This window comes from Seriola dumerili, unplaced genomic scaffold, assembly GCF_002260705.1.
Source record: "Seriola dumerili isolate Sdu_G_001 unplaced genomic scaffold, Sdu_1.0 BDQW01000149.1, whole genome shotgun sequence".
In the NCBI taxonomy this organism is placed as follows: domain Eukaryota; kingdom Metazoa; phylum Chordata; class Actinopteri; order Carangiformes; family Carangidae; genus Seriola; species Seriola dumerili.
Genome location: NW_019174404.1, coordinates 21,806,917 through 21,833,730, shown reverse-complemented (window position 1 = coordinate 21,833,730; position 26,814 = coordinate 21,806,917). Strand labels below are relative to the sequence as shown.

At 41.2% G+C, this 26,814-nt stretch overlaps 1 protein-coding gene across 1 annotated transcript; it reads right to left on the bottom strand.

Moving 5' to 3' along the window:
* Positions 1–1,927: 1,927 nt before the first annotated feature.
* On the bottom strand, positions 1,928–26,814 carry daam1 (dishevelled associated activator of morphogenesis 1). Its single transcript, XM_022750227.1, has 26 exons — positions 26,767–26,814; positions 17,684–17,898; positions 17,507–17,596; positions 17,282–17,353; positions 16,896–16,990; positions 16,597–16,816; positions 15,696–15,809; positions 15,233–15,343; positions 13,872–13,975; positions 13,656–13,722; positions 12,680–12,797; positions 12,455–12,593; positions 10,780–10,838; positions 10,342–10,544; positions 9,951–10,217; positions 9,261–9,368; positions 8,794–8,891; positions 7,426–7,510; positions 6,938–7,044; positions 6,125–6,213; positions 5,737–5,905; positions 5,408–5,515; positions 4,229–4,289; positions 4,009–4,143; positions 2,597–2,767; positions 1,928–2,492 (listed from the first exon to the last, which is right to left on the bottom strand). The coding sequence occupies exons 2-26, from the start codon at positions 17,867–17,869 to the stop codon at positions 2,289–2,291; spliced, it is 3,180 nt and encodes a 1,059-aa protein (XP_022605948.1). The 5' UTR covers positions 17,870–17,898; positions 26,767–26,814; the 3' UTR covers positions 1,928–2,288.

Here is a 26,814-nt window from a genome sequence, read left to right as displayed (position 1 = left end):
CATTTTAATTATCTATCTGTAAGGAATGAAACTGAAGTGTTGTGTTCATAATTTGTTCATATTGTAAATATTAAAATGAAACAACAACTTCATGAATACAAATATTACCTGTGCAGATATTCACATACTGTTGTGTAAAATGACGGAATGAATAAATGGGGAGGTGTTACAACCAGCAACAAACACCTGAACACTTTACAAAAACAAAACAGAACAACAATATTGACAGTTACTAAATGATGCATTTTGGGTTTTTTTTATAAATTTCACATTGATCAATAAATGTTTTAGAGGATGAACAGACAGATGTTTTTCTTTCAGAACTGCAATAAACCAGAGCTGTGCAAATTCATAAACAATGTAGGTAAAATATATTTGATCTCAGGATGAATGTGTGTTTTTGTTACTTTCTCTCTTACAAAAATGTGCCATTAAAAAAACATAAAAACACTCTAAGGTGTTATTTCAATTATAACTAATAACACAAGCCAGACTTCTGCTTCACGTCACTACATTCAGGCACATACATGAAGTTACAGAAACTCAACTAAACTAAACTGTCTTTGAAGACACTGTGAGACTCCAAACACAATCATCCACATCCAGTCAATCCAATATTATAACTCTATATCACTCATGGTCCCTTATATATTATGTTACATTGTACAAAACATCCTGTACAGATACATCAGTTCATCCCCAGACTCACACTTATAGCACACACACACACACACACACACACACACACACACACACACACACACACACACACACACACACACACACAACACACACTCTCTCTCTTTTTTTTTTTACATTAAAACTAGAGTCAGTGTAAGTTGAATTTGAAACTACTTTGTGGTTTCTGTCAACTACACGCTGTCACGTGTCACGAGGCACATCAAATGCAGTGTACAGAAGCTGTACACTTTATTGCTCCAGTTAAACCATCATGCATTGCAGCCTGTCTTGTGAAAGTGCAGCAGAAGCCATCTCACTAACATGCTAGGTGCTAATGTTAGCTGCTAGTTAAAAGTGATTTCATATTCTTATAAATGTATATTAGCGATAAATAAATAACATCTCTAAATAACAATACTTGTGAGCTCTAACAACAGGGGGCCTACTGTTGCTTTAAAAACAATGTCATTAAAAAAAAAAATAAGATAAATGTATACTATACTTAAAATTTGCTTTGGACAGTAGTGTAATTAATACAGTATGAAACACTTACAATAACACAAACTGATAACAGCAGTAAAAACTGACCAAAACAGACTTCAGGTTGCTGTGTAGACACACTAAAACAAACATAATACATGAAAGATGTGTAAAGATTGCACGTCTTGTAAGATGCATGTATTTGAATGTATTTCACCTCGTGATGCAGATGCTCTAGTGTGTCTTTACGTGTAGAGATAATAATTATTTAGCAATTTAAGCAGAGTCTGAAATGTGTCAGCTGCTGTCTGCACGTATCCCCTAGTCAGTCTTCTGTGTAGAAAACTCTATATTGTGGGTGAGTGAGTGAGCAAGTGGACAATCATCACGATGACATTGCCAGGCAACCAACCAATGAGTCACTGAGGTCGGCAAAAGGATAAGCTGTGTCGCAATTCAGCGGCGCGATTAGGCTGTCACATTTCAACAGGCTAGTCGAAAGGCTGTTGAAATGTGAGTACGTAGGCCCAACCTAACCCAACATAATCTTATTTATAAAGCACTCTTCTGAACCCACGTTACAAAGTGCTTTACACAAGGCAGCAAAATAAAACATGAACACGAAGTATTGAAAATGTATTGAATATGTGTATAATATAAAGCCTGAGGATTACACTTTTAAATGTAAGTATTGAATTTCAGCTCATTTCAACACCTAACGTTTACTGTTAAAACCACAGGCTTTAAAAAAAACCTCCAAAAAAAAAAAAAGTTACATGTTGTCAAGGTTGCTAGGCAACAGGAGCAGCGCTTTATGGCACGACGGTAAGGGCGAACATAGCTGGTGATGCCAAGAGAAAATCCTCCTTAGACCAGACCGTCTCATTCCGGTTTGGCCTTCAGGGTCTACAACAGCTACGTAGACCACTTCCTCCGAACCCCTTAATTGGGACACAGCTTTAGTCTTGTCCATAACCTCCTGTAAAAGCACAACTTATTGCTTTAACACTTCAGTTTTTGTACTCTATACATACACTGTCTGTATCTATAGCTACTGTATATACAACCATGACCCATCAGAGTGGATTAAGCCTCCATCAGTCTCAGGGAGGTGTCGCTGCTTCCTGTCACTGGTTGAGTTTTGCTGCCGGTCTCTCTCTGCTGCTGTCGAACATGTTGTGTCTCCGCTGTTTTCTGCGGTTCATTTTGGACAAGTCCTTATCGAACACCTCCCCAGAGCGCAGAGCGGACACCAAGTCGTCAAACTCCCCGCCGCCCTCCTCTTCATCTGCTTTGGCCTTCTTCAGCTTCTGCTCCCGCTCTCTCTTCAGCTACAGACCAAGAGAGAGAGACAGAGTCAGTGTAGGTGAAAGGCGGTGTTACTGATGTCGGCTCTCAGAGGTTAGTGAGAAAACGATCTGATATCGCTGCTGACCTGTGCCTCCATGAGAGCCCGTTTCTCCTCCTCCTCCTTGCGTCTGGCCATGTTCTGGTTGTCTTGTTTAGCCTCTGAGAACGATCCGAGGAAAGTGTCGAAGATCCCAAAGAACTCGTCCGGCTGCAGGTTGGATGAGTCCTCTCCGAAGTGTCTCAGTGCCTTTACAAACTGCAACAAGAGCCACAAAGGATCAAGCTGCTAATTTAATAATAACTTTCTATGGTATGTTGAAGCTTTGGAGAGAAAAAAAACAAAAAAAAAACGCACATTGAAGTTGCAAAGTTTGCTTGTTTTGTTAGACATGGGGATAAACAAGCCTCACTTGTTTTCCCATAAGCCCTGAATCTTTTATAAAGTTTATAATAATATAAAACTTCATGTACTTCATAGAAAACTTCAAGTTTGGATCATTTCCCCTCAGTCTCTCTGACTGGACCAGCAAATCAATGGAACTCTTTTAGCCGCTAGGGAAATATCGCCATCCATAGGCCCGCCCACCATAGTCCTTATGACTTGGTCTGGTCTACATACTGGAGGGAAACGTATTACAGTGAATGAGTCCCAAAACCTGGAAAGTTGTTGCATGTTATGACCTCCTGTTCCCTGGTCCTGAAGTCTCTGGTTCATTTAATGTGTTTTTGGCTGGATGGAATACGGTCCTTGTTTAACACAAGCTCAAGACATTTTCACGTTTTATTGTACAACATAAAATACACCAGTAAATATCCCAGTCCTGATTTCTTTAATCTGTCATGTCTGTTAAAAAAAGGCTGGTTGCTAACTGGCGTCTACATGAGACTACAGAGGTTGTCGGGGACGTTAAACGTCATCACGTTGAACATGAAAACAGATCTACTCACCAGTCCACCTTTACAACCTCGTTGTGTTTATACAAACTGTCACTAACTGTGTCAGAGGAAAGGCTTTTGTAGAAGAGGTCACAGCCAAATCAAACTACAAGTCCACTTCTTGTGGAGGGAACCAGGGTGATGCTAACATCAGGGTTGGTCTGTAAAAATACATCATCCTGCAGGTCTGTATGTGGAGGCAGCAACTCATTAACACATCTTTTCATTTTGGGGAAATATGCCTCTTTGCTATTTCATTAGAACGAGGTGTTTAGATATCAGTCTTATGTCTATGTGTGAAGTACAGACATGGCTAGCTTAGCTTAGCATGAACACCTGAAGCAGTGGGAAACTGCTAGCCTCATGGAGGTGGTCAAGAGAACACATCGCTCCAACATCTCCCACAGATGCTGAGTTGGATTTCTGGTTCCTCAGTGTCTGTAGTCGACGCCTTCACACTGTTTGTTGTAATGATGATGATATACGTTTTTGTAAAGGCAGAAGAAATCAGAGAAGGAGTCTAACTGAGTGAATAAGTCATCTGTTGTTATCTGTTCTTACCAGTTCTTTGGCCTCAGTGAGAGACTCCTCGACCTCAGAGAAGCTGAATGAGGCCACGGTGATGAACTGACTGACCACAGGGACAAACTTATCCGCAGGACTGTGAGAGGCCTGAGCCTGCTGGTGCTTCAGCTCCTGCAGAGGGACCACAATACATCAGACAAAGAGACAAGGCATTAATACCGAAAAGATTTTCAAGCGCTCTGCAGAGCTCACTCACCGCCTCAACGCTCTTCAGACCAGATCTCAGGTTCCCAATGTCCTTCTCCAACTCTGTCATACTGGAGAGACACATGCCAGGGTGTTAGGCTCAGATGGACCTGGAACTATTTCTTGGTGCAGTGACTGTTTACCTCCACCTGAAGTCTTGGACAAGTTTAGGTGCGTTTGACTTTATGTGGCGCTGCACAGTGCCAACTTGATATGATGCATGCTGGACTTAACACACTGCATACTGGTTAGACATTTTGTCCAACTTTCACCGGCGCTGCACAACGTCACCATGTCACATGACTTTCAAACCTCGCAGGAGCAAGGCGCCTTCAGTTTTCATGATGACGTCATGATTGGCTGAAGGCTTCACTGACACGCATGATGTTTTTTATTCTAAGAACTTCAGATCCTCTGTTATGTTTCTCTCTGCTCATGGGGATACAGTTTATTTGATCTCCTCCTTCTGACAGCTCTTTTATTCACATAGACACCAACACTATGGTTTTCATTTCCATCAGAAAGCAGTAAAACAATTTAGTTTCTTACTGTAAAAGTAGTAAAGTCCTTATAGGTCATATTTTTTATTCTTTAGATTTCATTTCTTTTCACCTTCTGACAACATGGTGACCCTTGTTTTCAGCTGAAGTCAATCTCGAACGCACATTTTATTAACAAAGCCAGCTGCTAAAGACTGAAATAGACTTTATAGCTAACTGTGTCATGTTTCAACTTCCTCTTGTTTCACCCGCAGAGAATGACATCACAAACTGTTTCCCATTGAACTCCCTCAGTAGCTTCTCAGTCCTGGCTTTCCTGTATGTGTGCCCTGCATTATATACTGTGTATACGTATATAGTACCAGTCAAAAGTTTAGACACATGTCCTGTAGTAAAGTCAAACTTTTGACTGGTACTGTATAAGATTAATTAAAATATAAAACAAAGAATCATAATTATAAAACAACAATTATTCTTTGTATGGGTGTGAAACAATAACGACATGATTTTATTAATGTTTTGTCGAACATAAGTAAATGTAGCCAACTCGTTTAAAATGACATGATGCTGTGTGTTGGTTTTCCTCTTACACACATGACTAAACCTGGCTAAATACATTTAAAACACAGCTATCTAGATAAACTTGATTCTGCATGTGTTACTTCAACAGTGCGTTTGTTCATTCTTACTTGACTTTAGCAGCTTCGGGCACATTCTGCAGCTCTTCACTGAACGCTGCCACCTTCGGGTACTTCTTCTCCAGGACAGTGATCATGTAGTGGAGCAGAGTGATGTTTCTAATAACACACACCACATATATTTAACCATCAATCATCCATTAGTGTGGCTGTGAAACTGTTTAACTAGTGAACAGGGCAGGCAGCAAAAGCACAGGTGTTACTAATAGCATTGAAAATGGCTCTGTTCTTTTGAATAGAACCAGCAGGAACAATACCAGGACTCAGACAAACTTCAGCCCCCACTCCCACATGTCAAAAAGCTTTGTAGAGAAGTGTACTTGTCTATGCTGGACTTGGTGTCAGCGATCTTGTTGAGACTGGACACTTTAAATCCGTAGGCGTTTCCTCGTTGTCCTTTGTTCATGTAGTTCCCGAAGGCCAGGACCACCTCAAGGAGCTGACGCAGAGTCCCGCTCTGAACCACCTCCCTGGACGCAACACACAGAGCTGAGAGCACAGAGAGGAGGAGGGAAGTTCACACACAGCAATCACGTCAAGACTGTAATGTTCGATATCATATCTTCAGCAGAGGACACAAAACAGAAACTTTAAGAGAGAAATTCATTCATAATAACCCACACCTTAGGTTCAAATTTAACTCTCAAACATTCACCCTCATTCATTCATTCAGTGTAAACTCACGACCCTCTGGGACAGAACAGGTACCTTTGATTTTAGGTTTGACGTCATCCACTCTCTCAGCAAACTTCTTCTTAAAGTAGAGAGCCTGGAGTCTCTGCTGATAGTGGTTGATTCTGGGTTTGCACAAAAAATAGAAAAATTCTGAGTGGAATCAAAATCTCTGAAAGAGTCACTGACAACTGGACCGGCAGGTTACACAGCAACTCCGTACCTATGCCGTACCTATGCCGTACCTATGCCGTACCTACACCAGACCTACACCAGACCTATGCTGTGCATACGCCCATACCATCTACAGTGCCCGGCCCTCCCTAAGAGAAGTTTGATTTTTTTTTTGGATAGCAAAATGAAACTTCTGGCCCAACATATGCCTGATTCCTCAGCCCGAGTCTGGCCCATATTTTTCCTCATATCCCCCAGTTATCCTCCAGTGTTGGCTGACAGCTGGAAGATTTTCTCTGTGTGTGCCAGAATTGGTCCAGATGTGGAAGTAACATCTGACAACAATGCTGTACATGGGCCAGATTCGGGCCGGAGAACCGGGTGTATACTGCAGGCTATCTGGTTAAGTGGAGGAGACAGAGCACAGAGAAAGAATTTAGCATGGAGACAACAGAGAAGAGGAAGCCACCAAGAGGAAGAGTAAAGACACTGATGGAGCTCAAGGAGAAGACCACTGAGAGAGGAGGAGGAGGAGGAGACTAATTACAGCACTGTAGTTCAGAGAATAACTGAATTGGAGGAGAGTGATGAAACACAATCTGAGGTAAGAACAGGACAAAGTAAGACCTGTAGTAGATTGTCACCCCCACAGAGGGTGTGTTTTGTGGTGTGTACCTGCTCATGTCATACAGGAAGCGGTCTGGTTTGGCCATACGGTCCAGCTCGTGCTTGTGTTCTTCTAACAGCTCGATGTCGCTCTTCTCAGGAACAAACTTCAGCAGCTTCACAGACAGAGATGCACAAACTCTTAATTTGAAAAGCTCCTCATGTAAAAGATTATCCGATATATGATTAGTAGAACATATTAATAAGATGTTTCCATGGTTCCATTAGAAACATGGATCAAGAATTATCTCAAAATATAAAAGTGAATAAAGCTGGTAAAATCTTCTCTTACTGAACACGTAGTTTTATTTAATAATACGATTATATATTAGAATGTAGTGCATCTTCCAAAACATCACCTAAAACTCTGGACAACTGTCATCACCCCTCCCACTCTGTTAATGTCTTTCTGACAACACTATGTGATGTAATGAACATGGAGCTTGTGTGTCTTCAGACTGTGTTGTGTGTTTCTTTGTGTGTGTGCGTTTTGCCACCTGCTCCAACATGTCTTTAGGTAAGTCCTCCTGTTCATCCATGGTCAGGATGGCATGGCGCATCTCCTCATTGGTCAGCTTCAGCCTGTAACACAAATTTACATTACACTTTTACATTTCATACTTCATTTTAATCTGCATTTAATCATTTTTCTCTTGGTGAAATTAGCTTTTCCTGCTGAGGCTGTAAGAGAAAAAGGTTCATTAAACTGCGGAGGATGTAGTTTCTACTTTTGTCCGGGCCTCTAGTTTAACATTAAGAAAGTGGTTCAGTCTGTGTTAATGCAACAGACTGAGGTCTCTCTGATGTGGGTGTTTTATAATGTTCCGATGACAGATCATTAGCACCTGTGATAACCAGCTGAAAAACAAAAGTCCTCTCTGTTTTCTGCTGAAGGATGTACAGACTGAAATATGGAAACAAGAAGTTAAACCCCTCTGTGCGGTGTAGGATGTGAAATTCTTTGGCGACTCCCAGTGGTGGTATCGAATATGACACATAAAGACAGACAATAGTGGTCCATGGGCCGAAATCTGGCCTTTCATCAAAAATATTTAGTCCTCTAAAACCTGCAGCTTCCACTTTGTTGTATGCATCAGAATCTTTACAAATCGACTGTAAATACAAGACTCATATAAATCCTGATAAATATGGCCATGTCTCCACATGAACAGAAGTCTAATAAATCTACAGATAAATAATGATTTATTTGACCTATATGACCATAACATTTTGTCAACAACAATACTTTAATTCATCAGTTTTTGTTTCATCACTTCTTATGACGCCATTTTTATGAAAAAAGCTTTTATTGTGATATGTCTTTTTAATATCATTTACATTTTACTTTGATTTGTTTGGATGTTTTATATTTGACTCATGTGAAGCACTTTGTCATTTGTATTTAAAAGTGCAATACAAATAAAGTCTTACTAAAGTCTTAATCATAAATCAAGCAGGTCCCTTTTTATTGTGGGTGTGGATGTTTTTTGTTGTTGTTTTTTTGTTAAATGAGAATAACATCCGCTGCTGTAGTTAGGAAAACTTACTAACTTACACACGCAATCCTAAAAATCATTTTGTAGATCAGTATTTTGCTCAAGTCCATTAGATGAAATAAGCAAAACGCTAAAAACACACAGACCAATGTGTGTTTCTCTCACACACACCACGTGTAAAGGTGCAGACCACAACATCCAGCAAGAGGTAAATACTGACAGTAACCTGTGGTGAGTTCATGACACTCAGGTTTATGAAGAATGTACCAGGTTATAATGTGAAGAAATAACCCTCCGATTCCATCATTAACATAATAACACTTTGATTCACGCACGCACGCACACACACACACACACACACACACTGACCGTGAGAGCAGGATGTTACAGTTCTGTGCTCGGCGACCGTCGATCACTGACAGCTCCTTCACTTTCTTAATAAAACTGTGGTCGTCCTCAGCGTCCTTCTGTTGACACACAGGAACGTCATGATGATGTCATTATCTTAAGATAACTGATTTAAATGATTAACATTAATACAACAAACTGATGCAGATAGCCAGCGAGTTTATTCATGAGGTTGGTTGATTATTGCCAAGAAATGAGAAAAAGAAACTTCAGAAACAAATCTTAAAATTTACTGGCAACTACATCTGCTTTTATCTTTTGAAGAGAGTCTCATATCGCAGTGCATTGCCTGGACTTATTAGAATAGGTATAATTAAAAGAAATGAACGTAAGCAGCGTGGCTTCATTTAGCATCAGAGACTCAGGAACTGTGACACTGAAGAAATCAAATGTTCAAATCTGTTGTGTGTTGTGTGCAGTGTGTTTACTTGTGGCTTCTGGTAAGCTGAGAAGGTCCTCTGGAACTCCTCCAGATCCAGGACTCTGAAGACCTTGAGATCGTCGATGTTTTTCCAGATGGTTCCTTCTGTCTTGTTCTGAAACAAACAGCAGAGTAGTTTTGTGAACATCATCGTCAGTTACTCTCCAGTTAATACACAGTCGTTGCTGGTTTCCCTCTGCACAAGAGGAAAAGTACAGAGCACCAGACTTTAACGTACAGCAGCACCTCAGTGGAAACTGGATTTACACTATTTCCCAGAAAGCATCAGTGTATTGTTTCTTGATTACAGTTTTTTCATTTTGTTCAATAAAATATTGTCTTTCAGTAATGACTGGTTGGGATTGTTTGAGGATGACTGAATGTGTCTGAACATCAGCTGGACCAGTTAAAACATCTGGAGCTGTTGGATGATGCTACAGAATGTGCGCCGCGTACAGAACACTTAACAAGACAGTCTGTGACATTATGATGTGGTGAAGCCATTACACTGCAAACCTGACCACTGCTCCGTATGAATGCATTTACTTGGATGTAACTAGAGGCCTTGTTCTGGTAGGTGAGGAGAACATTAGTAGTAACAGCTGGAAGAGGAGCAGCAGCAGTAACAGGCCTGGTAGGAGCTGCAGCAGATGGACTAGCTGCAGTGACACTAGCACCAGTGACCAGTGTACTGTACCTCAGGCAGTTTGCTCCAGTTGAAGGACTTCATTGGGTTCGGTGGCTGAGGGATGTTTTTTTTCTGGACACTTCCTAGTGGAGCTCCTGGAAGGGGAGGAGGAGGAGGTGGAGCAAATGGAGCCGTGCCAAAAGCTGGTGGGCCTCCTGGAGGAGGAGGCGGTGGAGGAGGAGGGGGAGGAGGAGGAGGAGAGGGGACGGACGGGACAACACCAGGGGGAGCTAAACCTCCGGAGGTGACAGGAGGTCCTCCTGGAACAGTGGAGGCCTGAGACAGAGGACCGACACACAAATGATGGTTGTGATGACGGGATCTTGTGAATCTCAATATTACATACAGTAAATGTAAATACACAGAAAGTGATCACAGATACATGTTGAAATGTTTCTGCTGTTGGTGAACGTACAGAGCTGAGCTGCTGCAGCTGAGCAGACAGCTCGGCCACTTGTAGTTTAGCTTGTTTGTGGTCGTTGCTCTCTCGCTCCAGCTTGTCCTTCATCTTGTTCAGCATGGCCATCATCTCTTCTTTCTCCTTGTTCTTGGCCTCACACTCCCTCTCCTTCTTTTCGAAGCGCTGCTGGAGGTTGTGATGGTCTGGAGAGAGGAGACGGTCAGACAGCTCATAGCAGCATGTTCACTCTGCAAACCGTGTTATTCAAAGCGGGACTCTTGAAGGCAGAGCTGCTGCGACAGATGACGAGTGACAGACAATAATCCAGCACTGGTTTGACTTATTTATATATGAGTTTGGTTTTGTGTTGGGTGCTTCTTGTAGATGAATTAATTAAAATAAAAAAGGGAATGATGAATGTATTGAGTGTATATTTACCTTTCCTCATTTTATCAGCTTGTTCCTTCCACTGTTTGACCTCATTCTCCTTGACGAGCCTGTCGGCAAAGACACACACACACACACATGACTATATGTATATTTACGTTCACTCGTTTGTCAGATGTTTTTATCCAAAGCAGCTTCCACTGAGGGACATCACTGAAGCTTCTGTGCAGTAGAGACCTTGGTGTAAGAACTAAGGGCTTCATCTGTTTAATGAGTGAAGGAGATGAGGTAAAGAGGTGCAGTGAGGCTTCACAGTAAGAGCTCGTTAGACATGTGAGGGTGTTAGAGGTGTTAGAGGAGTTGCTCTCTGAAGAGAGGAGTCTTCAGCAGATTCTTGAAGACAGAGAGGGACGCTCTGCTCTGATAGACTTTAGTAGCTTGTTCCACCATCAGGGAACCACAGACCAGAACAGACTGGACTGAGACTGTCTTGTGTGCTGGACCACATTGCTTGGAGAAACACAGTGGCTGAAAAGGAGCATAAAGCTGAATGACTGAGTTCAAGCAGATGGAGCAGATAAGTCACTCTGAAGGCGGCATTAATGACTTGAATTTAATTCAGGCATTCATGGGTAACCAGTGTAGGTCAATGACTGATCAAAGACCAGACGATCTGCTGCATTCTGGACCATCTGTAAGAGTTTCACTGTGCGTGAAGGGACGTCCACCAGAAGATCACTGCAGCAGTCCAGGTGAGAGAGAACCATGGTCCGGACCAAGAGCTGGGTGATCTTTGTAGAAGGAATCTGTTGGGCCCTGCAGGACTCCACACACTTGTTGTGTTACAGTACAGCTTTTAAAACATATGAGTCTGTGTCCACTGCAGCCTCAGTTTCTGGTCTTGGTGACAGGAAGTGGAACCTGACGTGGTCTCTGCTGTTGTAGGTTGGACGTGTTGTTCACTCTGAAGCTTCTCTGCTCAGCACAGTTGTAAAGAGTGGTTATCTGAGTGACCGTAGCCTTTCTGTCAGCTCTAACCAGTCTGTCCATTCTCCTCTGACCTCTGACCTCTCTCATCAACACAGAGCTGCTGCTCACTGGATGCTTTTGTTGTTGCTCCATTCTGAGTAAAAACTCTAGAGACTGTTGTGAGTGAAACTCCAGGAGATCAGCAGTTTGAGAAACACTCAGACCAACAATCATGAAGCTCAAAGTCACTGAGGTCACATGTTTCCTCATTAACTGAATCTCCTCACCTGGATCTGCAGGAGTTTATGCACTGCTGACACATGATTGGCTGAGTGGATAACTCCGTGAATGAGCAGGTGTGCAGGTGTTTCTAATAAAGTGCTCGCTCAGTTACATGTACTTTTGTAACATTTTATCAAAATGAATAGTTGGTAAAAATGTTTCCTTGATGCAGTTATTTGATGTCACCATAGCAACAGAGGTGAACGGTGTTAGACTGATGTAAGTTTATGGTTAATTATTTAAATCAATGTGGAGTTGGTCAAATGTGAGACTATATTTCTCTCATTCATCAAGATTTTGTGAAAGTAATATTAGACCTGTAAAGATTACTATTCAGATTATTAAACAATCTTGGCTGAATCTGATATTATCTGAAATCCGTCATTGGTGCAGTTTGAATCTAATCTGTCATCATTATTAAAACCTTTGCAGCACTGATGCTGATGCCCCAACGTGAGGAACCCTGTAAACTTACATGCGTATAACATTTTTAATGTTGAAGTCTTCCAGTGGAGCAACGTCAGGGTTTTCACCTTTGTCCGTCTGCAGAACCAGCTGCTGAACTATCCGGTCCAACAGCACCCAGTACTGTAGGGTGGTGCTGTTCTGCTTGTCTGCAAACAGACAGAGGAAGGAGTCAACACAGAGAAAAACTGCTGCGAGTAAAACTGTAGGTGAGCAGAGAGACGGCCTTTCTTACATGGCATCATGAGGCAGTGGTGCAGTGCAGACAGCAGGTGAGGGTAAGCTTCAGTGTGGTTCAGCTTCTTCTTGATCAGCTCAAACATCTGGCTCGCACTTTTAGTCTCTATATGGACCTGGCACATCAAAAGACATTTATCACAGACACGTGTGATTTACATCTTCATATTTTATTTGACGTCAAAAAGAAATGTAACGCCCTCCTTCAGCTGTGTATAATTTTTAAACTTGCAGCATGTGTTAATACGTTATTTTGATTTCCAAAAATCCCCAAATTTCCCCTTAAATGTGTAGTGTGTACCAGAACTAAGGATATTATGTTTGGTGTTAAAAATCAGAAATTAAGTTCAGACGGTGACTGGACCTAACGGATAACGACTAAAATTACCGCCTCATGGTTGTTTCTTCCACCAACCAGCCAAGTTACAGGAAGTGTGGTCATAGTCTCTCCTTCCTGTGTTACAGCATTCAATAATGGCCAGAACATTATGATGTGAAGTTACAGTGAAGTTTACCTTTCACCTTTGGATATAAAATGTCATCACTTCATTTTATCCTTATAGACATTTGAGGTAGATGATGTCATAATTAGTGAATGAATTTGTGAGGTTTGGCCAAAAATGTGTTTTGTGAGGTCACACAGTGTGAGTAATGAAATTCCCTCTGGGCATTCCTGATATATTACATTCACAAAAATGTGAGATTTGATGACCTTGAATTTTACCCTTTGACCACCAAAATCTATTCAATTCAGACTTGAGTCTAAGTGAATGTTTGTGCCAAATTTGAAGAAAATCCCTCAAGACGTTACTGAGATATCACGTCCACTAGAATGAGATGGACAGACGTACATTCACAAGATGTACGTATGGACTGACGGATGGATGGACAACCAGAAAACAATATGCTTCCGGCTCTGACTGTTGCTGACATGGAAGAACAAAACAGTACAAAGTTTTGTCTGAATGACTTACACCATCAAAGCGTTTGGACATCACCAGCTCATCTTCATTCCTCAACATCTCAAAGAAGTCCAGGTGTCTGGAAGACAACAACGTCCAACAACTGAACTCAGAAAAATTCATCATGTGTTAAGGCACCATTAACTTCCCCTGACCTGTCACTTATCTTTTAGATCCATGTTACAGTAAGTTTGAAAATTCTTGCACCTCATGGTGCATCTGATGTACCTGTCCAGCGTGGCGTTTTCATGGGAACGTAGCTTGTCGATGACCGGCTGGATGCCCAGCATCAGAAACTCATAACGCAGATGGATACGGAACTCCAGACTGGTCTGTGGAAGACACACACATGCACACATGCACACATGCACACAGCATTGTCATATTATTTTCATCATTTTTCTTACACAATGTAAAAAGACAGGACAAAAATGATCAAAGATGAAATAAATATGAGAAAGTAGTTACTGTTGGTAGATAAGTAAGTAAAACTTTATTTGAATAGCACCTTTTTTCAACACAGGTTTAGTGCTGTGTTGAAAAAGGCGCTGTACATCAGAAAGCTAATCGAAAAGTGCATACAAGATAGAAGTACTCAAAAATACAGACAAACAGTGGCCTTTGGTTTTTCTTTCGGCACGAGGAACAGCCACATAAAGGTTTACTAACTATGAAAAAGCAGGAGATAATCCATGTAGAGTTTTAGAAGTGATTAAAAGAAGTCAATCTTGAACTGCACTTGGAGCCAGTGCAGCGAAGTTGTTAGTTTGCAGTGTCAAGGCAGTTTGACTACGGCAAGTGAAAAGGGCTGCAAGACGAGGAAAAATGGAGGTGTGAATGATATGTTATAAAATCAAAGGAGATAATAATGATTTTACAATGTTTGCCAGATGAAAAAAAACAGGATTGAGCCAAGTTATTGACTCGTTCGAATTTCATTTGAGGGTCAAACATGATGACAAGATTCCTAGAATATGATTTGACGTCAATACACTGGAGAAGGAGCAGCTATTTGTAGTATTTTCAGGGCCAAGAATGAGAGCTCAGTTTTATCAGAAGTGAAGTGACTTCCAGTCCTTTAAAGCAGCTGAACAGTTGTGGAGAGTGTCAAGGATACTGAAGCCATCTGGTTTTACTAAAACACAGAGCGGACTGTCGTCTGCGTAACAGCGATTAGATATACAACCAATGTCTGGCCCAGGGAAAGCATATACACAGAGAACAGAATGGGACAGAGGATTAACCCCACTCCAGATAACGGGACACATAGTGACCCACTGAAACCAACAAATATCTATTAGTCTAATATGATTCAGTCTCTCGCTCTCCCCTGAGAAACCAGTGACTATGGTTGACTAATGAGGATGGTATGATCAAAGGCAGTGCTTACATCGAGTAAGACCAAGATGAAATGTTCCCCTCCTAATCTACTGTAGTTTCAGTTCTGTGTTTCTGGTGAATCAAAAATATTGTTCATCAACTTCAAGCAGCTGATAAGTGAAAATTGAAGGGAAGAAAGAAGTCACACTGCATTACAAACTAACTCCTAGAAGACATTTAACGTAATAATGATGATGATGATTCCTTACCTCTCCTGCTCCCTGGCTGAGAACAGCATTGATGAAGGACATGATGGCCGTCTTCAGGTTAACTTCGTCTCTGTAGCGGCCTGTAGAACGATCCAAGTCCGTGACCAGGGTCTGCACACAAAACAGGAAATACTCAGGTTTTACCATCATAAATCATGTCTGTACGGGTAAATATTTTTGTTTGATGCCAGTTTGGCTTCAAAATTCTTTCTTTCACATTATTTCCCTGGTGGTCTGTCTGCAGATTCCAGATATATGCAGAAGGAGATGGACCTGCCTCCATCACAAGGTGGTGCTGACAAAAAACCACATTCAGCCAGCAGAGAAAACTTAGAGGTAGAACCTTTAAGCTTTGATTCATCATCATTCATCAATAAATCAGATTCACCTCTTTCGTCCTTTCACATCTTCCTCTGCAGGAATTGAAATGAAGCACAGACAAATTTAGAAAATAAAAGCAGACCTGAAAGCGAGTTCTCTCGGAGGCGAATCTCTGGTAGTGCAGCATGGCTTCAAGGACTTTCTTATGACCTCCTGGCACCAAACAAACTGCACCAAGAATCTCTAACACTGCAACCTAAGAGGAGAGAACGACGGTCAGTTACAAAGGAGAAGAAACATTCATGATCACTCTTGTACATGTTGAGTTTACAGGAAGTATACAGTTTTTTAAAACTGTGACCAGAAACAAACCGTACCAATTGTATGAATACAATATATCACCAGCTTCCCTTCACATGGAAACCCTGTTTTTCACCACAAGTAGCACTATGGACCAGTATTTTATGAGTGTGTGCCTGTTTTGTATGAATCCTGTATAAAGGCACAAATACATGTACACAAGCACACTCGGTTGAAGCAGTACGAAGCCTTGTTCGTTGACTTCTCTCTCTCCCTCCATCTCTCTGGCTCACTCTGCTCAGTGAGTCTTATGTTTAGTTATTCCTCTGCCTCCTTACTAATAATGATACATGGAATCAAAGTAGTTTATTTGCTGTAATGGAGGCGAGGCTCTGTGTATTGGAAGCACTCCTCTCCTTCCCTGCAGTTCCCAAGCAGCCAGGAAACCAGAGCAGCTCAGTAGACTGACCAGTGGTGGAAATATCATCAGTCAGTCAGTCAGTCAATCAGTTAGTCAGGGAGTCAGGGACATCCTAGATTATAGGACTGGCTGTTGCGGTCCAGCCAATATTGTGAATAGTCATTTCAAACAGAGGCCCAGTCAGTGATCCTGATGTAGAAATTAGCATAACCATGGAGTACCTGCACTCACCTGCTCCCTCAGCTTCTAAATATATGTCTTTATGAATTCAGACTGACAGGAAGCCACAGAGTGAACCTACATGCTCTTAGGTTGCACCCACCTTGGTTTTGATGTTTTCAGTGGTGAGACTCTGAGCGATGATGTTGATGCTCTCACAGTGACCCAGGACATGAGATCTGCCCTGAGAGTTGTTCATCAGAGCCTTGATGCAGCCAATCAGGGAAGTGTGGATCTGAGACTCAGTGGTCTCATAGTCCATGGACTTGAGGAAGTTCAGGATACATGAGAGGCCATCCAGCTCAATGAACCGCGTCACGAACCTGAGGGAGATCAGTCAGAGGTTATTCTGCAGCTCAGTGGAGCACAGGAGGAAAAGAGACAGAGCGATGTGTGTGTAACCTCATGGGCTGTGTCCTCAGTGCTGTTTTCAGACCATCCACCATCTTATGTCCTCCCTGCTCTTCATCATCCTCCAGTGCCAGCAGAGTCTTCCTCTGGAAACAGAGTGGTTAAACTCAGAGACTGGACATACGCTCCCTAGTAAATGTATGTAATATACATGACAATATATATTATTACAAAAATAGAAAAAGCCCTATGTGTAAAATTACTCTGATGAAATGCTTTTTAATACAACACAAGGATGTCAGGAATTTAGTGAAATTTTTGATTAATAATCTAATTCTGTAAAGAAAATTGTCAACAAAGCAAAATCTATAAATTTTAATCTGTGAATAAACTGGGACAATAATCAGGATGAAAACAGACTTTGGTGTGTTACTCACAGCAGCCATGGACCTGAGCTGGTCAATATAAAAATCTGGCCAGCTGGTCGCTCCTTTATTCTCCTCTGCCTCCTGAAAAACACACATGTGACACACAGGTCACGGTTATGGAGATACTGCACTTAAATCCATGTGTCATCAGCCTTTTTATCAACAGAGAAAATGAAAACTATTTACCACAAAAAGCAGCAAGAGATCCACTCTGCTGAAGTTATAGTTTCTTACCATTTTCTTGCTACAGTAGATCTGCCACTTTTTCTCTGCTGGTAAAGAAAACATGGCGGTTCTGTGCTCCTCTGTGAGGTCCAGCTCATCCTGGAATAGAAAGAGACAGGAAGTGAGGATGAAGAGGACAAGAGGAAAGCTATTATGATTGGTTTGAAGGTGTGTAGAAACACTCACCACCAGCTCAGTGAACATGGAGTCCAGCTCCTGAGGGGGCGGCATGGGCAGGGAGGGCTCCAGTGCAGCCATACCGTTGATATTGTCGTGGCAGTAGGTGATCTCCGGTTGGTCACTTCCATTGAAGCAACAGGAGAACAGAGAGGACAGGCCACGCCCCTCAGGCTGCTTCACCTGGACTGCCATGGTTACAGCAGCGACCTCACCAGTGTTGGCTGGATGAAGATTAAAAATAAAAAAAATGTTGTTAATTATTCCCCGGTGATATTCATTTTATGGATATCATGTATCAATACATGCTATACGCAACAATTTACAAATGTCCCCTAAACACCTCACATGCAGACTCAGTAGACACTAGCTACAGTACATGTCATCATCAGGGGACCCACCTATAGGGGTGTTTTGGGGCCACAGCAGTGCACTGTACCGTGTCTTTAATGGAGGTTTAAGGGGTTTATAGTTGTCATTGCAAAATTTGTCAATATGAGGGGCCACCAGGGGCCCCTTTTTCCCTTGGGGGCCCCAAGCATTTAGATCCTGGATTGGCCTCATGTTTGGTGCCACCTTCAGGATAAACAGTGCATTTCAGTGTTGTTGTCAGTTAAACTGTTAAAATGTTTTAGAACTGCTGGTGCTGCAGGATTAAATAACTAATGCTAACAGTAATAATAACAATCACACACACACACACACACACACACACACACACACACACACACACACACAAACTCTGTTATAAATCTTTTAAAAATCAATTTACAAAATGTTCATAAATGTTTATCGGCTCACACACACACACATCTACGTCTCTAAAACTCCAACCAAAACCAACACAGCTCAAGACGCAGGTTATAATGACGGATAGTTAAGTTTGGTTGCTAGGCGACATCTAGTGGTCGTAGTAATTATGACAGGAGCAAAGGGAAAGGTGTGGTGACGTAGTATAAAGAGCGACAAAGTCCACGTCACAAGGAGGTTGTATGACATAGGAGAGCAGTGTTCGATTCCCATGTGACAGTAGCAGTTTATTTTGTTTCTATTATCCACGTTGTAACCATGACAACAAAGATAATCTATTGTTGAGGAAGTACTTATTTTAACCCATGATCTTTTCCTACACCTAACCAAGCCATGACCGTTACGATAGTAACCACGGCTACGAAAGTGCGCGCGTTTATTATGGTTACCATCACAACTGAGGTCCGGTATGCATGACAACCGTATGGGCACTATTTCAGGAGACACTGCTATGGTCGTATCAGAGGTTTGATGGTTGTTCAGGTTGGAGGAGTTGTTGCTCGACACAAATGGACTCATCTGGGTGTGATTAACAAACCACAACTGAACGACTGAGTCATGAGGTGTGGCCCTGCGCTCTTACATCACAGATGTGTCTGGTGATTTATTTAAGGGTTTGATTTATGATAGAAACAGAGCTGTGGTATGTTGCAGAAAGACGGTAGTTTCAGTGTAGCTGTAGGTAGCAGGTACTTACTCAGGCCCTGAAATCACATTCAAAGAATATGATGTTATCACATAGTGTTATTGCTACACGTCATGGTGTGTTTTGTGGTAGATTGTGGTTGTGTGAGTTTGTTTGTGGTGAGACTCGACACTGAACTCTGTATCCTGGAAATGATGTTTATACACAACAGAACTGCAACAGTAAATATGTTCTGTAGGAAGCGTAACGGATGGACAGGTTGACAGAAAACAAGACTTTTACTTTTATTATTATTACCATGACGACAAAGGTTGCTTTGTGTACGTTCCTGTGCGCCGGGACAAACTGTCTAAGTGGCCATTTAGTTTTTAGGGACTTGCAGTACAACTTCCACCTGTGATGACTCCAGCTTTATAAAACTGTTTCATGTTTCTATTCGGGAACTGACAGCTCTTAGTTCAGGTCAGGGAAAGATCCTGGTCTGGTTTAATACAGAACTAGAATCACCTCGTCATGGTTGTATCCCTCCTCCACTCAGACTAGTTTCAGCTTACATCCCTGTTTATCCAGAGTCATAGAAAATATCAACCATCTGTGTGAAATTTTAATTGCTGTGAAGTCTTGAGTAATGGCTAAAAAGTGTTTTGTGAGGTCACCATGACTTTCACCTTTGACCTTTGACCCCAAATTCTGAATCAGTTTGTCCTTGAGTCCAAATGAAAGTTTGTGCTAAATTTGAAGACGTTCCTTCAAGGCGCACAGAAAGAACACTGATTACTGATTGGCTCCCTGGTAGGAAGTCAGAGTTGGCACCAGTGCCAACATTACATAACAGGGTTGAGGCCAGACTGGGCCGACAGGTGAGGAGTAGCTCAACGGTTATGTGAGGCATGACAGCTGACAGACAGGTAGGCAGAGACACACCCTCAGCTGGAGGAAGCTCAGCTGATCAGGACAGTGACGCTCAGTGAGAGGTTATCCAGGTCCGGATCCAGGTCCAGATCCAGATCCAGAAGCAGTTTCGATACTTTGAAATGAGAATGTCAGTGTTGCAGGTTGGACTGATGGACTGTCAGTATGTTCTGTAGAGTTGATCATTTGCTCTGTGGTTGATATCAGAGATCACATCAGAACTTCAATGGACTTTTAGGGACCGTGAATGTGGATCATAATCTTCATGGTGAACTGCCTGTTTAGAGAAATTCAGATCCTAGTAGCAGCACAAACACATTAACAATCTTCCATTACAGTCAAAATGTTCCTTTAAGATGCAGTCACTGATTTTAGGCACCTCAGGTTCTATAGGTAAGTGGGCAGGTATAGGACTCACCCTTTAAAATTAAATACATCATGGGCTTTTGTATTATTAGATTCTATGGCTCTCATTTAAGATAACATAAAACAGTTTAACTTACAGAATCAGTCATTTGATCCATTGCTAATATGACAATATTGATTATAGCAGCTTTACGTGTTGATTGCTGATCACTGTTCACTGTCATATTTTACATTTTAGCTTTTGAAAAATTTGAAAAACTTCATATGAGTTTTGGCAGTGGAAATGCTCAGTCTTCGACTGTTGCCATGGTAATGGAAATCCAAATCAGTGCTCAAATGCTACATTTCTATTCCAGAAAAAATCTTAAATAGCCCATGAAGTAAGAAAAAATGATCTAACATTATTCATGATGCATCAACAGTAGTTATTGTTAGTAATTCTCAGATGACATTTAATCTTAGTGATAGATTTGTGCATCACAGCTCTCATCTAATATTACTAACAGTGACACTGAGACAGTCACAGGTGTCCATGTGACCTGAGAAATGATCAGGACAGCTGTAAAGAGTTCACTCATGAACTTGGGGACAGTAATTTGACAAAATAATCAGAACTTAACATCCACCTACAAACTTCTTTCTGGAGATTTCAACAGCATTTCTCTGTTTTCATCAGCAGATGGAGTTAGCTTATTGTTATTAAGTTGGTTCAGTTTTTATCACATGACTTAAAGTCTGGAGCTCACACTGCCACACTTCAGCCCTACAAACAACATATACAGACCTGGAGCTCCATGTGTGTGTTGATGTGTGTGACGCCGTGTCCTTGTCTCAGTCATGTAAATGTTTTTTACATAACAACATGTCAGTGGCTGCTGCTGCAGGACTAAATAATGATTGGCACTGTGTGTGTGAGTGTGTGTGTGTGTGTGTTTGTGTGTGTTTGTGTGTGTGTGTGTGTGTGTGTGTGTGTGTGTGTGTGTGTGTGTGTGTGTGTGTGTATTGATGACTGTTATAATTCATCCTGATCAACCACTCAGATGAGAGTTTGCAGGGTTTAATCAATACTTCATTGATCTCTGGAGTGTGTTTTCTCTAGCCCCTCTTTCACACAGGGGTCAAAGGTCAGTGCTGTAGGGGATTCACTGTCTCACTCAAGGACAGTTCAGTCAGTGAATGTTTATCAGAGCTTGTGTTGTTGATGCAGCTGCTGAACATCTGTCCTCTTGTAGACTGTCCAATTAAGGCCCCTTCATCATTTTCGTGGTCCAACCTATCCCAAGACTCATTGCGTGCTGGTAATGAATATAAGATAACAGCATTGACACAGAGCCTGAGGATTACACTGTTAAATGTAAATATTGGGTTTCAGCTCAGTTCAAAAGCTAACTGTACAACTGTTAAAACCTCAAGTTTTCTGGAGGAAAAAAGTTACATGTTGTCAAGGTTTCTAGGTGACAGGAGCCACACTTTGCAACGCAGTAGTAAAGGCAGGAACAGTTGATGACACAAAGCAGAAATCCTCCGTAGACCAGACCGTCTCATTTCAGACTTCTCGGTCTACGAAAACTACAAAAACACAGCACGCTCTCATGTGGACCCTGAATGACAGGCACACAGAGTGGACCACTAAAGAGATTTGACAGGGCTGGTTAAAACTATCTGACAGTCCAATGCAGCAGCCCACCAGAATTTGTCCTGTAGCTCCTGATGACCAGACCGACTCTGGCTGGAGAACATTGAACAACATGTTGATGCTAGCTGTTATATCATGAATAACATTATTTACTTACATTTATTAATCAGAGCATTCACAATAATCATTCACAATCAACAGGGGTAGGTGTGGAAACAGCTGTTTATGACAGCTCTCTCTCTGGGGATTACTACAATCAAGGGGAAATGGAATTAAGGCCAAAAGTTCTGTTTACAACCATGAAAAGCAGCAGGCTAACAAACCGAACTAAGGAAGTGCCAGATCCAATCAAATACAAGCTGATCCCAATCTGGGAGGTCCTGGATCCAACACATATTAAGCCCCGCTCACTGTTATCTGTAAGAAGTTATCACATGTAGAAACTAACTGAACTCGTTGCTGTGCTGCAGTGCTCTGCTAATACATTGTGGATTTAAGTCACATGTGAGCACTGTGAATAATCTTCATATTGTATGTGCTGAAAATGAATTTACAACATGTGTGGGATGAAAGAGTGACATTTAAATAACTTCAAAGTTCCCTATAGGACTGCATCCAAGTTTTTTATAGCAAGAAAATAAATAATTAACATTTTCTAGAAAATAAATTTATCTCAGTTGGATTATTGTGAAGTCAATCCTGTGATTCACACTTGCTTTGAGGCTCCAGGTCTGATCCAAGTCCAACCAAGGAAACAAAGGGATCCAATGGTATTTATGAAATACACAATATTTATTATGAAAACACAGGTATGTTCCATCACAACAGCCACGATTACTCACTATAACTAGTGGGTAACATGGGAAAAGGGCGTGGACTCATGCAAGATTCCATATTCTTTTTCTACACTGAAATATATCAACAAACCCGTTTGTTACAATTAAGCTAACAAATTAAATATCTTATGGGTCAATAAAGATAACATGTGTACAATACTTTGACATGAAAACTCTGGCTCCTTGGTTTTAAACACCTCAGACCATCAGACCTTGGTTTGGCTGTCAACCTGTTTTTTTCTTATTTAATTTACATTTAAAAAGAGAACAAATGTGGAGAATGTTTCTTACTTTGGTTCCACAGGTTTGTCTTATTCCCAGTGCCTTTAAAAGCACATATGTGACTGGAATATTGTGCAGGTACTTTACAATAAGAGCAGCCCACAGTAAAGTGTGACACATTTACTTCAGACAGACTGATGTCCACACTGCAGCAGGGAGGAACCTTGGAGAATATGTCAGATTTTTACACCAGTTCAGCCTGAGGTGAATCTGCACCTGAAAACTAGTCTGACCAGGGGCGGGCCAATGGGTTACCTTCAGGTAGCCTGACATGGGTCGTCCTGAATAACCACTAACGCGAAGCTGGTCATCAGAAGTGAGGTTAGTGGGTTAACCAGATACCTTTGGGCTTATCTGAGGTTGTCTGGTATCATGAATCTGGTTTAGTTCTAACAGGGGCACATCACCATGTACATCACCATGTGGTGCATAATCCATACACATACATACATAAGACACCTTATTGGTCGCATCAGCCCACTGATACATTAACGTCGCGACCATATTGGACCATAACATTTCTATTTCTCAATGAGTTATTTTTATATTGAAGGTTTATGATCTATGTGGAGTAAAAATAAAAGTTTTGTCTCCAGTTACTTATAATCCTGATAGTTTAGGCTGTAATCATTGTTTTCTATAAGGACTGACGTGATGGTAAATAATTCATCGTCAAATGGAACTGTTAAAACCGTTTGTCGATCACGGACTGATCATGACTGAAATAGTAATAACTGACCATCACTGAGAAAACTGTAACGAAATCATTATACAAATAAAATGTTGACACACTATCTTTCAGTCAGCTGCACAGTGTCAGTCAGCTGTGTTGATTAGTATTAATATATAATAATTTACTGCTTTTCATCTCATATTTTTAAGAGGAAAAGTTTTTTTTTCAGAGGCCAGTCTCACAAATTAGTTTTATCCCATTCTCTCAAGATAACAAAGCTCATTATCCTGATATAACGAGATACTGTCACTAGAAACGATTTTGAGTCGTGAGTAACACGCAGTTCAGATAATCTGCATCGCTTGTGCCCAACTCCCTCATCCCCTATCCCAAGTACCTGTTTTCTCTTTTCTACCTAGACACTAAGAAGGGCAGGAGAGAAAAAAGAAAATATATGTTTTATTTTTTTGTTTGTTTTTTCTCTTTTTTCTTTTCCTTGTTTTTCTTCTTCTTTTCTCTCTCCCTCTCAGTACCTCAAAATATAATAATAACAAAAACTTGTTTTGTCACACTAGTAGTGTATGCCATCATGCTGTTATGTCATATCACCTTCTTGTCTTTGATAAAATAAGAAAAAGTAAAATGAATTTAATCCTTTCTACTGAATCAGATCAATAATAACCAACCTGCAGCCAGTGACCAAACAGTCACACTACAAACTGAAACTGCCTGTGTACATTTGAACGCCACATAGTTTCCTCACACAAAGGCCAGAAAAACATCAGCATCAAGGTCGAGCAGAGTCCATTTAGTTCCTGTGACATCGGTTCACCAGGGATTTACAAAGGCAGCACTCACTTACTGTCGTGATTTTTAACATTGTTTCTCCACACCTTGTGATACATTCTGTGACTTACTGTGCGTTTTTGTTATGAATCAGGAACCAATAGAAAAGTGACTGTGATTCCTCCTGGGTAGTTCAGGCACAGTGGAAGAAAACAAGACTGTGAGGAAGCAGAGGGAAACTGAAGGAGAAATAAACTGTTCTCTCAGTGTAAATACTGAGTCCTGTACGGCGCTGGAGATACCGGACTGGAAAACAAACACACGCAACAAAAAGCTGACAACACTGATATTCTAAAGCCATGACGGTTTAATGTGTTTCATGGTTATGACGTATCAAACCTGTGGGGATGCAGTCAGGTAATAACACAGGCTTTGGAGAAAACTCAGATGGAAGCCTGTTAAAGAATATATAAAATATATTACATATAAAATATGGCTCAATCACCTCTGCTGGAGCACAGCAGTGTTAATTTATGGAGACAATGACTAACTTACAGTACAGGGGACTGAAGACCAGACCCCCTACACATACAGGAGCTGATTCAGCCTCACAGCCTCTGTTCCTTATTAGCAGAATATCAGTGATGTTGACCAGTGGCGCCGGCAGCCGTAATACTGTACGTACTGTGTGTACTTTTTTTTTTTAGAAAATGATTTTGTTTGTTTTTTTAACATCCTATCTTGAAAATAGAATTGCGACAACAGGATGTCCCGTCTTATTTTGAGTCTAGATTGAAGAGGAGAGCAGGAGATAAAGGTGGAGTTTGGTGCTTTGATCCATCATGATATTGGAATTGACGCTGAGGTCGTTCTGCAACAGTTTGATGTAACGTTCAGAGGCAGAATAAAATTCGATTATGCAGGAATACTATTTTATTTTATTGTCTCGTGGTTTATTGTAGCAGCTTGGTTTGGTCTTGATGTTGCATGTTGTTATTACTATCATTAGTAGTTAGTTAGACAGTTGCTCTCATGATGATGATGATGCTAATGAGGGAATCTGTTGCTTAATGTCGACTTTTACTTTCACTGCACGTTTCTCTGGGATATTCAATATAATGTAATAGTATATTGTATCATGTTATTCAGCTGCTGCTGTTGTTTTTCAGCCTAATCAGAGTGTTATGGTGGCGTTGTAACTGAATCAATCCCTCTCTTTCTCTCTTGCTCACTCACTCGTTTGACTCGTTGAGTGGACATACTGTATGTGCGTGCGTGGGAAACCTAAACGTAGTCTACAAGCAGACAGGTGGCTCTGTGCGTGCTATGCCACTGCACCACTGATGTTGACACCATTTCTCCAAACTTACACAACTGTACTTAATAAATGTGCAATGATACTCTATAGTCTTGTTTTCCTCCACTGCATGAACAGGAACGGGAAACTATGTTATTGATACCTGGTTACATCACACATCACATGACTCTGTTTGGAGTCTCCAACCTTTTTCACTGAGAGCTACTTTGTCAAAATAAAAGGGGCTGAGAGCTCGTCATGTCTTATATTACTAGTTACATTTATACACGTCGTATCGACACACTCAAACTGATCTCCAAACCACATCAGATGACTGACAGGTAGATGAAGAATAAGTTCTTAATATCAATATCCACAACTCACATTTTGTACCAAAAAACAGTTGAAAGTCACATCAGACAAAAAATCTGAGTCATGATTCAATCAGACCTGAACACACAGTCATAACACCACTATAAATAAACCTCCATAAATCTGATTAGAAACCAGAGAGGAAGTCAGTGATCAGTGATCGTTGTCAGTTCAATGGTACATAACAAACAGGAAGTTAACATAGATCATTCACTTCACTTCATTGAAGCCCACAGCTAAACTCACTGTATCCATGGCAACATAGTTCCTGTTTATTAGAAAAGTTATCAGAAGAGTTGCTATCACTGTCATGTCACCACCTATACAGCAGATCTGATGTGAACAAACTGACAGTAACTTATTTGACTGATACCTGACTGAAGTGGGCGGGGGTGGGGGGCTTAGGTGGGCTCCTGGTAGCTCACAAGCCACGTGTTGGAGACCCCTGCTCTACATGCAGTGTGTGGGCTTCTTACCTGTGGGATCCTGGTCTATGTGGTGCAGTGAGGCGCCATGTTCGGCTC

What these genes read in the sequence shown, in the direction of transcription:
- daam1 (XM_022750227.1), bottom strand. Translation starts at nt 17,869, where the DNA reads ATGGCAGTCCAGGTGAAGCAGCCTGAGGGGCGTGGCCTGTCCTCTCTG. An exon ending in TCAGCCAGGGAGCAGGAGAG is followed by an intron (nt 13,976 to 15,232) that starts GTAAGGAATCAT and finishes TGTCTTCCACAG; the next exon opens with ACCAGTCTGGAGTTCCGTAT. An exon ending in GGGCTCTCATGGAGGCACAG is followed by an intron (nt 2,493 to 2,596) that starts GTCAGCAGCGAT and finishes CTTGGTCTGTAG; the next exon opens with CTGAAGAGAGAGCGGGAGCA.